The sequence below is a fragment of the Saimiri boliviensis genome, chromosome 1 (genome assembly GCF_048565385.1).
Source record: "Saimiri boliviensis isolate mSaiBol1 chromosome 1, mSaiBol1.pri, whole genome shotgun sequence".
Taxonomy (NCBI): domain Eukaryota; kingdom Metazoa; phylum Chordata; class Mammalia; order Primates; family Cebidae; genus Saimiri; species Saimiri boliviensis.
Window position 1 is genome coordinate 266,308,788 of NC_133449.1, and position 12,636 is coordinate 266,321,423.

At 34.6% G+C, this 12,636-nt stretch overlaps 1 protein-coding gene across 3 annotated transcripts in view; it reads left to right on the forward strand.

The window, feature by feature from the left end:
• Positions 1-12,636, forward strand: part of NADK2 (NAD kinase 2, mitochondrial) — a 49,697-nt gene that overhangs the window by 20,250 nt on the left and 16,811 nt on the right. For 2 of the 3 annotated variants that reach the window (XM_010336674.3, XM_039471286.2), the window contains exons 5-8: positions 2,206-2,289; positions 4,227-4,363; positions 9,625-9,703; positions 12,360-12,425. In XM_010336674.3, coding sequence (XP_010334976.2) covers positions 2,206-2,289; positions 4,227-4,363; positions 9,625-9,703; positions 12,360-12,425 — 366 coding nt within the window. The remainder of the gene's footprint in view (positions 1-2,205; positions 2,290-4,226; positions 4,364-9,624; positions 9,704-12,359; positions 12,426-12,636) is intronic. The other variant, XM_039471289.2, reaches the window with a different exon arrangement.

Sequence of the window (12,636 nt, forward strand, 5' to 3'; positions counted from 1 at the left end):
GATGCATGTGGATTTCAGAACTTCTTAATGGCTTATTTTTTGTATCATTACGGTAAAAGATTCTTAACCTTAGTGATCATATGTTATACAGCTTGTTGAACTATATTTTCTCTTGAAAACTGGTTTTGTATTTGTAAATTTGTGGGAACTTTGAAGCAGGCAAGCAGAGATTGTTAATATTGTCATCTCTTCTGTATTTTCTACCTAGAACAGGTTTTAGAAGTCCTTTGGTTTCTCTTCTTGCCTCCAGGCAGATATATTAAGTGGCTTTCTAGTTTTGTGTATACTTCATGTTGTCTGACTTCTTTATCTTAAATATCATGGTGTCTCACAGTCCTAAAAAAAAAGCCCAGAACTTAATGTTCAACTTAAGTTTTTTTTTCTCCTCTTCATTAGTTGTCACATGCTGCATAAAAATTCATTCCAAAACATAGAGGCTTATGGCAATAACAGTGTATTATTTCTTATGGTTTGTGCATGTCAGGAGATCAGGAGCAGTTTGGCTGGGTGGTTTTGATTTGAGATCTCTCCTGAGTATAAGCAGATGTCAGACTGGTCTGCAGGCATCTGAAGGCTTGACTTGGGCTGGAGGATCTACTTTCAAGATGGCTCACTCACATGGACTCATCTAAATCAAATGTATAATTTCTGTCCATCTCTTCTGTATTCTCCAGCCACTCTACTGAGCCTAGTAAATAATTACAACATTTGAAAACTTAATATTCAAAATGGGATAGAGGGCATGTGGTAGTCATGCCCTCTATCTTCCTAGTATTTAGGTAGCCTTTAATGTACCTCCTTGCCCCCCAGTATTTAATCAGGGATGGCCTATATGACCAAGAGGATATCGTGTGAGAATGTATAGGTTCCAAGGCCAGGAGATAAATGGTATTGCGACATCTATATTGGTCTTTAAGATTGTTTTGTGGGTTAGGACAGCCACCACGATGTGAGGATACTCACACACAGTCCTGTGGAGAGGCTCACACAGAGAAGGATTGAGGCCTGCTGCCAACAGCCAGCACCAATTTGCCAGCCATGTGAGTGAGCAAGCCTGGAAGTGGTTGTGCTAGCCCAAGTCAAGCCTTTAGATGCCTGCCACCCTAGCTGATATCTTACTGTAACCTCATGAGAGAATCTTCTCTCTACAGGGGTTTTAGACTTGCAGTTGACCTCAGCAGGTTATTGTTCTATCAAATGACTGTTGATACCTTTTATATACTTAACATAGTGTGGAGTATTACAATGGATATGAAAATTTAAAAGCCTAGGCCTAAACCTTTCTTAACCTCATCGTTGACCTGCTCAGATAAAGATTTAGATTATTCACAACTTCGTAAAAACATTGTTCTCTGCTCTTCACACTTAGAAATTGATTCACATTTATTATCAGGAGTTTGTTTTGCTAAGCCTACCCTCAGCCCTTTCTTCACGATGGGTGTATCATATAAATGATGATAATTGAGCCTTCCGGACATCTTTAGGTGACACATACTCTCATCTATACCAGCCAATAGGCAATCTTACCACCTTATAATTTGTAGTGATTTGTTTTAATTTGTCTTCTACATGAAGCTATGAACTCCTTAAAGGAGTTTATTTATATATTGTTGAATAAATGAATTATTACACTGGATTAAGCTTTCTCAGTTCTCTTTTAGGATATCTTAAATGACATTTAAAAAGGGATTATGGTTCAAAACACTTAGAATAAATACTTTGATTCCTCAGAATAACCTTTTGAGATTGCTGGTTTATCCTGACTTTGGAGATGAGAAAGCTAATGATAAAGTGACTTGCCCAAAGTTAATAGTTAAGTGATTTAAAGGTTGAAATAAAAATTTGAAGATTAATAGTTAAATAATGTAGTAATTTGAACACCACTGTACCATTCGTAGTGATTTACAGGGTCATCAGTCAGTGGCAGATTTTCTGCTATTTTTAGTTTCACTGTAATGTAGAAACTCAAATATTATTGTGTATTATGGCATTAAAGCTGGATGTAGACTACTAGTTCTGTTTAATCTTTTTGTTTTTGTTGAAAGAACACATTTTGTGGCAAAAAAATGAAATACAGAGTAGAAATTTTTAGAATTTCGTATCTTATTTTTTAGCTTAGTGTGATACCTTTTGAGTACATTTTTTTTTGCTTTACCTTTTTTCTTTTCCTCTTTATATCGACAAACAACTCCTGTAAAAATATAGGTCTGAGGGTCATTTATGCCTGCCTGTTCGATATACACATTCCTTCCCAGAAGCCTTACAGAAGTTCTATCGTGGTGAGTTCAGGTAGGAATTTCTTACTGTTGTTTTTATATAAGTACTTTAATAAGTATGTGCCATTAATAATGCCATTAAAAACAGAACGAATCAGGCAGGGCATGGTGCCTCACTTCTGTAATCCCAGAACTTTGGGAGTCCAATGCAGGTGGTTCATTTGAGCTCAGGAGTTTGAGACCAGCCTAGGCAACATGGTAAAACCTTGTCTCTACAAAAACAAAAATTAGCCGGGCATGGTGGCTAGCACCTGTAGTCAAAGCTACTTGTGGGGCTGAGGCAGGAGGATCACTTGAGCCCAGGAGGCAGAGGTTGCTGTGAGCCGAGATTCTGCCCCTGCACTCCAGCCTGGGAAACAGAGTGAGACTGTGTCTCAAAACAAACAAAACACAAGCAAATCAGAACAAATCAAATAATGTTTGGATTACTCCATAGATATAACAGTAGCCATAAAAAGTAATGCATTAGCTGAGCCACAAATAGGTCTAATTTACCTTCTCTTTGTCCAGTTGGAATTGTGGAGAAAACCCCTGACAAATATTGGTTGGCCTAACTGCCATAGATGTTTTTTCTCCTTCAGTGAGATAGCAGCCATGTCTCTACTTTCTTAACCTTATTACATGTCCTTATCAGTCATGGAAAGGTAATTAAAACTTTGGCTAAAATTGAGTGTTTAAATTTTGAGATTTTATATTTTTTATCTTTATCTCCCATCTAGTAATGATTGAGAGTCGGATTTAATCCAACCATGCTGAGATTCCTGGTAGCTGTCTCACATAAAAGTATTTCTTAAACAGTGGGGATGGGATTTTTAAAAATTCTTTTACTTAATGTGTTCGGTGGTCAGACCACTAGGAAAAGAGGAAGGTGGAGGGAGGAGCTGATACAGTGTTAGCGGATTATATTTGAGAGAGCCAAGTTAGACTACTTTTTATTTTTTGACTTGGACTAGGTTTTATAGTTGGGAAAGCCTTTCCCAGAGATGTTTGCAAAGTTGTATTAGATCTACTTGACTTTTCTAGAATCATTTTATTACCAACAATTCTAGTTTCTAGTCATTTCAGAAGTTTGGCAACTTTAGAAATGGCTAATTTATAGCTACCAAGTAGAAGTATACTTTTGTATACTTAACTAGCAGAATCTATCCCATTGACTCTCAATACGTTGATTATAAGTTTTGAAATCAATTAAACCTGATTGTTTTTTTCTTTTACCAGAAATGTTATTTAAATTTTTTTTTTTGACGGAGTTTCTCTCTTGTTACCCAGGCTGGAGTACAGTGGTGCGATCTCAGCTCACCGCAACCTCCGCCTCCTGGGTTCAGGCAATTCCCCTGCCTCAGCCTCCTGAGTAGCTGAGATTACAGGCACATGCCACTATGCCCAGCTAATTTTTTGTATTTTTAGTAGAGACGGGGTTTCACCATGTTGACTGGGATGGTCTCGATCTCTCGACCTCGTGATCCACCCGCCTCGGCCTCCCAAAGTACTGGGATTACAGGCTTGAGCCACCGCTAATCCCTTTTTCCCTTTATTGTTTTAAAAAACCTTCATTATTACAAAATTTGTGGGAGGGGATTTTTATCCAATCCAGCCATCTGAACACAATTTTAATTTAAGAATGCTTTTTTTTTGATATAATAATCTTTTGCTGAGCAAAGCACAAGCTCTGTCTAGCTCAGTATCTTGGACTTCATGGGTTCTTGATAGAGTTTGACTTAAGTTACTTTGGAGATTTTGTACAATCACATTAGTATTTCCATTGTAATTGAAAAGAGAAATATTCAAATCTGTCTTTGATCAGGAAACTATAGGCTTTAGGTGTTTGTGATAAAATTTATTCATAGAATAACTAGTTTTTTATTATAACTATTTAATTTTGTTAAATTATTATATTGTCTACACTTTATTCTATTTTAATATAATTTGCCTTTTCTTCACTTTTCTAAGGTGGTTGTGGAGGCAGCGAATCAGGTTATACCTTGAAGGGACTGGCATAAACCCTGTTCCTGTGGACCTTCATGAGCAGCAGCTAAGCTTGAATCAACACAGTAGAGCCCTTAACATTGAAAGAACTCATGACGAAAGTAGGTGGATTGGGCATCAAATGTGTCTGGGGCAATATTTAACTCATAGTTCCTTTGATCTCAAATTTTTTGATGTAATAATTTGTGATTAACTTATTTCTAGTGTCAGTAGCACTTAACAAAGTACAGTAAATTATTTCAATTGTAAAGTTTATTATAATTAGAATTTGAAGTAAGAAATATAGCATATTTCTAGAAGAAATATTTTCTAGGACAGATTTGAAAACTAGCTGATTTAGGGAAGGATTATAAAGTATCTGATAGGATAGTTGATGTTTAAGAAAAGATTCTTAGCCTTAATCTTTGAAATGTCAAAAAAAAAAAAAAACAGTTGAGATGAAATGAGCTAGTCTGTGGAAGATTATGATGATTATACATTTTATATAGTTATACTTAAATATATTAAATACATTTATTGGGAAATTTTGCATTCCAGCTTTAAGATTTGTGCTTGACGTATATGTGTAGTCTGCTTAGAGAATATTAGCATAAGGTAATTTTCAGCTTTTTTTGTTATGAGGGTTAAAGCGAATTCTCCACTTGGAGCCATATTTTCCCAGTTTTTCTAACAAATGTAGGACTTTAATGATGCAAGAATATCCCAAGAGAAACCTTAAATATTTGTAGACTGTATAAAATAAAGATACAGTTTTCTCCTGTGTTTTATTTTCTGGATATATTTATCAGGAAAAGATACTTTTGCATTTCTGCTTTCTGCCTCTGCTCTCTCGTGGTACCTGTTGTATATATCCACTTATTCCAGAGTTTTTCATGGTGATGTACAGCTTTATAGGTTAGCATGTTTCTAAAATGTGTATTTATGTTGTGTTTTAAAGATTCTCATCCCAAAAAACCGTTCTATTTAAAAAATCTTAAGAAATTATATGCACATGAACTTCTGTTACTGTTTTTGAAAGTCTGCAATAAATATTAAGTACAATTTAAAAATAATTGTTAGAAATTTTACTTAATTCCTCCCTGAAAGAAGTTACTGTTAGCACCAATAGATGGTAGATTTGACTGTCTTCACCAGCAGTCTTATAAAAAGGTAAAGATTGATATACAAAGAGTCACTGCTCAGATTGACTGTGTTTAGTTTATAAATGAAGTTGATATTTCGTATATAGAAACAATATTATATACAAACCTAGTGAATCACAGCTTAGCATCTAGGATGTTCACATCTGATTAATGGTATTTCCAGAAAAAGAACAGAAAAATATTCAAAATGAAAAAATTATACATGATGATTTCCCAAAACAGGCAGGGGAAATTATTCAGCACATTGGTCTAGGCAAAGATTTTATGGCTAAGACTTCAAAAGCACAGGCAACAAAAACAAAATGGACAAATGGAATTATATTAAACAAAGGCTTCTGCATAACAAAGGGAATGAGAGTGAAGAGACAGCCTATAGAATTGGAGAAAATATTTGCAAACTATTTATCTAACAAGGGACTAATATCCAGAATATACAAGGAATTCAAACAACAAACAAACAAATAATACATTAAAAAGTGGCAAAGGCTCTGAATAGAAGTTTCTCAAAAGTCATACAGATGACCAACAGCTATATGAAAAAATGTTCAACATCACTAATCATCAGGGAAATGCAATTCAAAACCATAGTGAGATATCATCTGTCCCCAGTTATAGTGGCCATTATCAAAAAGATTAAAATAACAAATGCTAGCAAGGATGTGGAGCGAAGGGAACTCTTACACGCTGTTTGTGGGAATGTAAATTATTAAAGCCGTTATGGAAAACAGCATGGAGTTTTCTCAAAAATCTAAAATAGAACTCCCATACAATCTAGCAATCCCACTACTGGGTACTTATCCAAAGGAAAGGAAATCAGTATAGCAGAGGGATACTGGTACCCCATGTTTATTGCAGCCCTATTCACAATAGCCAAGGTGTGGAGTCAACTGAAGTGTCCATGTAGAATAAATGGATATGGAAAATGTGGTATATATACACAATGGAGTGCTATTCAGCCATGAAAGGAATGAAATCCTGTCATTTGCAGCAACACGAATGGAACTTGAGGTCACTATGTGAGCTAAGTCAAGCATAGAAAGACAAATACCACGTGCTTTCACTCATGTGTGAGAGCTGAAAAAGTTGATCCTCCTGAAGATAGAGAGTACAATGATAGTTACCAAAGCCTGGGAAGGGTGAAGGGTGGGATGAAGAGAGGTTTGTTAATGGGTACAAATATGCTTTTAAGTGAAAGGAATAAGTTCCAGTGTTCAGTAGCATAGTTGGGTGGTTATAATGAACAATTTATTGTATATTTCAAAATACCTTATTTCAAAATAGCTGGAGCAGAAGATTTGAAATATTTTCAACACAAATGACAAATATTTGAGGTGATGGCTGTCCTAAGTACCCTGATTTGATCATTACACATTGTATGCATGTATCAAAATATTATGTGTTCCCCATAAATATATACAGTTAGTTTGAATCAGTTAATACTTTTTAAAAATTTAAATTGGGAAACTTAGCCTAGAGTCTTTGAATTGAAAGGACCCACAAAGTGTTTCACACAATTAATGGCAAAATATTCTACACCAAGGTTTGTCAGAATACTGGGGATGAAGCAGCTACTGCAAGCTTCCAGAGAGGAGGTGGAGATGCAGGGGGTGGTGACTGGAACATATTATTTCATATACATGTATCTGAGGGGGACTGGTTCCAGGACCTGCTGCGGATACCAAAATTCAAGGATGCTCACATTCTTGATATAAAATGGCATAGCATTGGCATATAACCTTCCCTATACTTTAATAATCTCTAGATTACTTATAATACCTAACACAGTGTAAATGCTATATAAATAAAGACTGATTGTATTAATACAGAGAGACTAATTGGTTTAATAAACAATCCCAGAACTCAGTGACTGAATGAAAAAGCTTGTTTCTAACTCATCTCACTGTCCAAGGGGTTTTCAGGCAACCAGGGAAGGAACCAAAATAGTGGCTGCTACCATATTTTAAGGCCTCTGAGTCTTCCATTGGATCCTCTGCATTTTGTGGGGAGAAAATAGAGAACATAGAAGATCTTACGGGAAGTTTTAGGAACTAGGCCTATTCATTACTTTTGTCCACATTCCACTGGCGATAAATAGTCACATGGCTCCATCTAGTGCAAGCAGACCTGGATATAAAGTTTAACGGTATGACATTGTGAGAGTTATCCACACTGTGGGTACATAGAGCTGGATATAAAGTTTAGCAATATGACACAGTGTAGTAGTTTGTGTCACTAGTATTGCAATTCTGTGTTTAAAAATACAAATTGTAGTTTTGTAATCTATTCTCTTGGATAAAAAAGTAATTGGCCAGGCGCGGTGGCTCACACCTGTAATCCCACCACCTAGAGAGGCCAAGGCAGGTGGATCACCTGAGGTCAGGAGTTTGAGACCAGCCTGATCAACATGGCGAAGCCCCATCTGTACTAAAAATACAAAATTAGTCGGGCTTTGTGATGGTGCATGCCTGTAATCCCAGGGAGGCTGAGTCAGGAGAATCACTTGAACTGAGATCGCACCATTGCACTCCAGCCTGGACAACAAAAGTGAAACTCTGTCTCAAAAAAAAAAGGTAGTTTGATACGGAGTGCATCTTTTTCATGTCCCATTGAGGCAAGTTTTAAATGAACATAGTTATGTGGTTAAATAAGTTTTAGTAGTCAATTAGTATGATAAAATGAGCAGAATTAGATGATGAATGAGATTTGAAGCAATTTTATTTTCTAACTTATTTGACAAAGGTTTTGAGTTGAAATTCAACAAGCACATGTAATAAAAATGTAATATGGAGAGAGAAATGGGGATGCAGGAAAATGGGAATAGAGGTGGAAAGTCAAGACCACATAAAAGGAAAACATGGTTACAGTTTGATGGTGAGAGCTCAGATTTACTGGTAATACTTCATGAATACCTGTTGTTGAGCATTTGTAGGGAATCTGTGTGAATACTGATCTAAACAAATTTCATTAGTAACTATTTGAGGAAAAGTAATTTAAACAATACATTTTAGCCATTTATGTTTGTAAAACTGTCAAGAATGAGAATGTGAATATATGCAGTACCTAAGTAAAACAGTTTAAAGCCAGTTTTAGTCTTATGTGCAATGAAAGTTGATTAAACATATGAAATATTTATATATATGTATGTGTATGTATCTATATTTATATATGTCTATATCTTTTTACATCAACATTTTTCCACTGTATTATGGAGTTGAGCTGATAATTTAGGTAAACAACAAGTGCTCCAAGGGAACTTGGTATTATAATAACAACTTGTTATATTTGTAATAATAATTGGGTTCCCTTTAGGCAGTTATAATCTAAAAGAAATGAGAAAAATGTGATGTTAAGTTTCATAAACATAATAAACAGACGAATATAATAATTAGGCTACCAAGTCAGAGAAAAAGAATAGATCAGTGTTGTCTGATAAAATCCAATAAATGTTGCTTGCCTAATGGGAGAGACTGAAGTCCAATAAATCTGATAGTGGTGACACGGAGGAGACAGAGTTGGCATTTCCATTTGGAAACTAATAAAATAAGTAAAGGGAACCGTTTGAAGGGGACAGTCACAAATTTGAACCAGAAAGCACTGGGAATCCTTTGGAGGATTTTGTTTGATGGTGTAATGTTTAAGTAATTTTGAAGGAAGATTACTTAAACTGTGCATACAACTGTATAGACTCAAAAAAAGAAAACTTTTTTCAGAAGTGATGAAGGGGGATGTGGGAAATATTCCTCCAATGCTACTGTTGCTAAAGCCACTCTTGAGGTTTTCTATTTGGAAAAAAAAATTGATAACATACCTGGTTTGGTTTCCAGCATCCAAGCTGTGCATGTAATTTGCTGCTTAAATCCAAAATAGTTCTCCTTTTAATTGATAAGTTATACCTCTGAAGCCTCCAAGATATACAAGTGTAACAACAGGAATCTTATGAGATGGATAAATATATTTCATCACTCTCGAGAAATTGTTCAAGAAGAATTAAAGTTTATTGGAGAGAGAGGGCCTTCATTACAGGTATAAGGTTAGGTGACTTTAAGGTTTATGTTATGGACGCATTAAGTAAAGATAATTTAAATGTTAATTATATTAAAGCATGTGATTCTTTCAAAAACAAAAATATAAAAGTTCCAAAATTTTATAAATTTTTTATAATAATATTTGTAGAAATCAAAGAGCAATCTTGGTTTTTCTTTTTCTTAAATTACATGCAGGGTCTGAGGCTTCCGGACCCCAACTTTTGCCAGTGAGAGCACTAAATGAAGTCTTCATTGGGGAGAGTCTGTCATCCAGGTACTTTTAAACCTGTGATCTTGAATATGGAATTTAATATTACAGTGCTTTTGGATATTTATTCAGTTTCTACAACCTGGCTAAGATTGGTGAATAACTAATACTCTGTAAGTAATGGCAGTTCATTATTTAATGAGATATTTCCAGAACCTTCATAGATGTTAATAAGTATTAAGGGGAAAGAATGTTCTATGACAAAAAAGTTTGTGAATCCCTAGATTAAATAAAGTTATTGCACTGCTTCCCAGAGCCTTTAATCTGTTTCTATAGATGCTTTAATGTTTTATTTTTATTTTTTGTTTTTTAGAGATGGCATCTCACCATCTCTAAATGTTGCCCAGGTTGGCCTTTAAATCTGGGCTGCAGCGATCCTCCTTCCTCAGCTTCTTGAACAGCAGGGAATAGACATACATGCCACTGTTCCCAGCTTATATTTAAGAGAGTAGTATACTAAGTATAAATTTGCAATTGATAGAAAAGTTTTATAGGCAGTTCATATTAAAATTTCCTGTCAATTGGTATTAAAATTTTCTATTAATTGATTCATTTGCTTGCTTGTTTTTATAATTTGTTTGCTTATTTTTATCCAGGATCCAATTAAGGATCACACATTGCATTTGGCCATCGTGGCCTTTTAAAATTCAGAACGCTTTCTTAGCTTCATCTGTTTTTGTTATTCATGATATCAGTATTTTTGAATGGTCTAAGTTGGATTGCAGAATATCCCTTATTTTAAATTTGTATGATTTTTTTTTCATGTTAAGATTCAGACTAGGCGTTTTTGACAGAAATGCTCCATAGGTGATATTGTATCCCTTTTAGTGTAATACATCATAAGGCAAATGCCTGGACCGTTCAAGATTGTAACCATTATTACAAAAATTAAGGTTAATGTAGTTCCTTATTAGGAACATAAAAATGTTTGTGTTACATTACTGGCGGAATCTGTTTTGTGAGACTTGAATATAACTTAGGCTTACATTATCAACAGAATTTTTTTGCAAAACATATTTGTGGAACATAATGACAAGCTATAAAATGACTACAGTGATGTAAAGTTAACTCTTGGTAGTACTTTAGAACTTGGTTTCTCATCCTTGTAGATGTAAGTAAATTAAGGGTAGAAGATTAGAGATGAGTTTTATTTCCTACTTTACTGCTGCCAGAACCATGTGAGTTACCCTTTAAAGGTTATGTTACTGGATCCCTTGTTTGCTTAGAGTTCCATAAATTCTGAAATTTTATTTGCTGTCAGTCATACCCTTTCATAAGAGCTTTAATTATAGTGAGAAAAACTTGTCTTAACTAAAAAAGATATTCTCATTGTACCAATGATTCAACTCAGGTTGTGTTGAAAAAGAATGGAAGTTTGATTCAGCAGAATGGTTTGAACAGGTTTTTTTGATTTGCAGTTATTTTGTTTACATAATATTTGTTTAACAAAACTACGTCATGCACGTGTTGTGTGTAATACATGAGTCACTAGGCATGTAAAGATAAATAAGAAAGGTAGTGATATCTTATTTTTTTTGGAGAGTCATACATAATTTTGAAAAGAATTAAAAGTAAAATTTATTACTCAAAGAAATAAAATATTTAGGAAACAAAACCAGTAAAGTGTAAAAATATATTTTAACACAGCAAGACTTATGCTATAATATAAAGTTTTTTCTTTCACTACATATAAAGAAGCAATACAGACATGACTTACAGATACTATATGGTAGATGAGAAGAGAATGAAAATGTAACTCTACTGATACAATCAGTCTTATTGCTAAAGACGTAAGATAGAGAAGAGAGGAAAAACTTTAAGAGATTGGAGAAAGTCTACCTTAAATAGATGCAATGATAAAAATGTTTTGTGAGTTTATCCTTACTCCAGGGAAGCCATTGAATGAATTATTTTATTGTTTGTATATTTTAAAAGTAACTGCTGAGAGCTTGTAGCTTTGCTTTGTAATTTTGTACTTACTAAAAAATTAAATAACTTATAAAAGGAGGAAAACTGGGATTAGTTGATAGATTACAAGGGAGTCAGTGAAGTTTCATGAGGGCATTTTTAATCGAATGCTTTTATTTTCTGTGGCAGTAGTGATCTGGTTCGTTTATCTCATAAATAACGTCTGATGCTGCTGCTTTTTGTGTTCTTTGACGTCTCACCTTCTGTTTTTACTAAGTAAAGACAGCAATAGATTGACTTCTGATGCTGTTGAAAACAGTTTACTACAGGTATTAGAGCTTACTTTTAAAGATTTTATGACATAGACCCTTACACAGAAAGGAAATGAATATGTATTGGACGTCTGCTAAGTGTCAGGCACTGCGTTTATTGTGTATGCTGTCTCATTTAATGCTCATAGCAACCCTGTGAGAAGGGTAGTGGTATTTATTAGTGAAAAAATTCAGACTTGGAGAGTTCAGATAAATAGCCCAAGGTCATATAATTAGCTAGCATTAGAACTGAAATATAAACCCAGTATTTCTGATTCTAGATTCTGTATTAAGGCTTTACTATGCTCTGAAAACTTAAGTGCCTTGCTTGAAAAATATGAAGTGCAGCAATATTATTCCTGCCTCATTTATAATGTTCTTAGATTTAAGAACATTTTAAAGGCCCAATTTTGTTTTCTTTTCTCCTATTTGTTCTAACCTAGAATGTCTTATTCTTGGGCTGTAGCAGTGGACAGTTTAAGAAGAAGTATACCCACTCTAAAGGGACTGTGAGTTTTATTGCTGCCTTAAAAAAAATAATTTCCCTGAAACAAAAATTCTGTGAATTAACTAATCTAGATTAAACTTGCATGTGAGAATGGCACTAAATTTGCTCATTATTTTGGGCTCAGCATCTCTCACCTGACTATACTTGTCTTTCTCTCTGGCTCTGCTTCTTTTCTGCCCACACCCCCTATCCTCTAATCTCTTTTGTTTCTA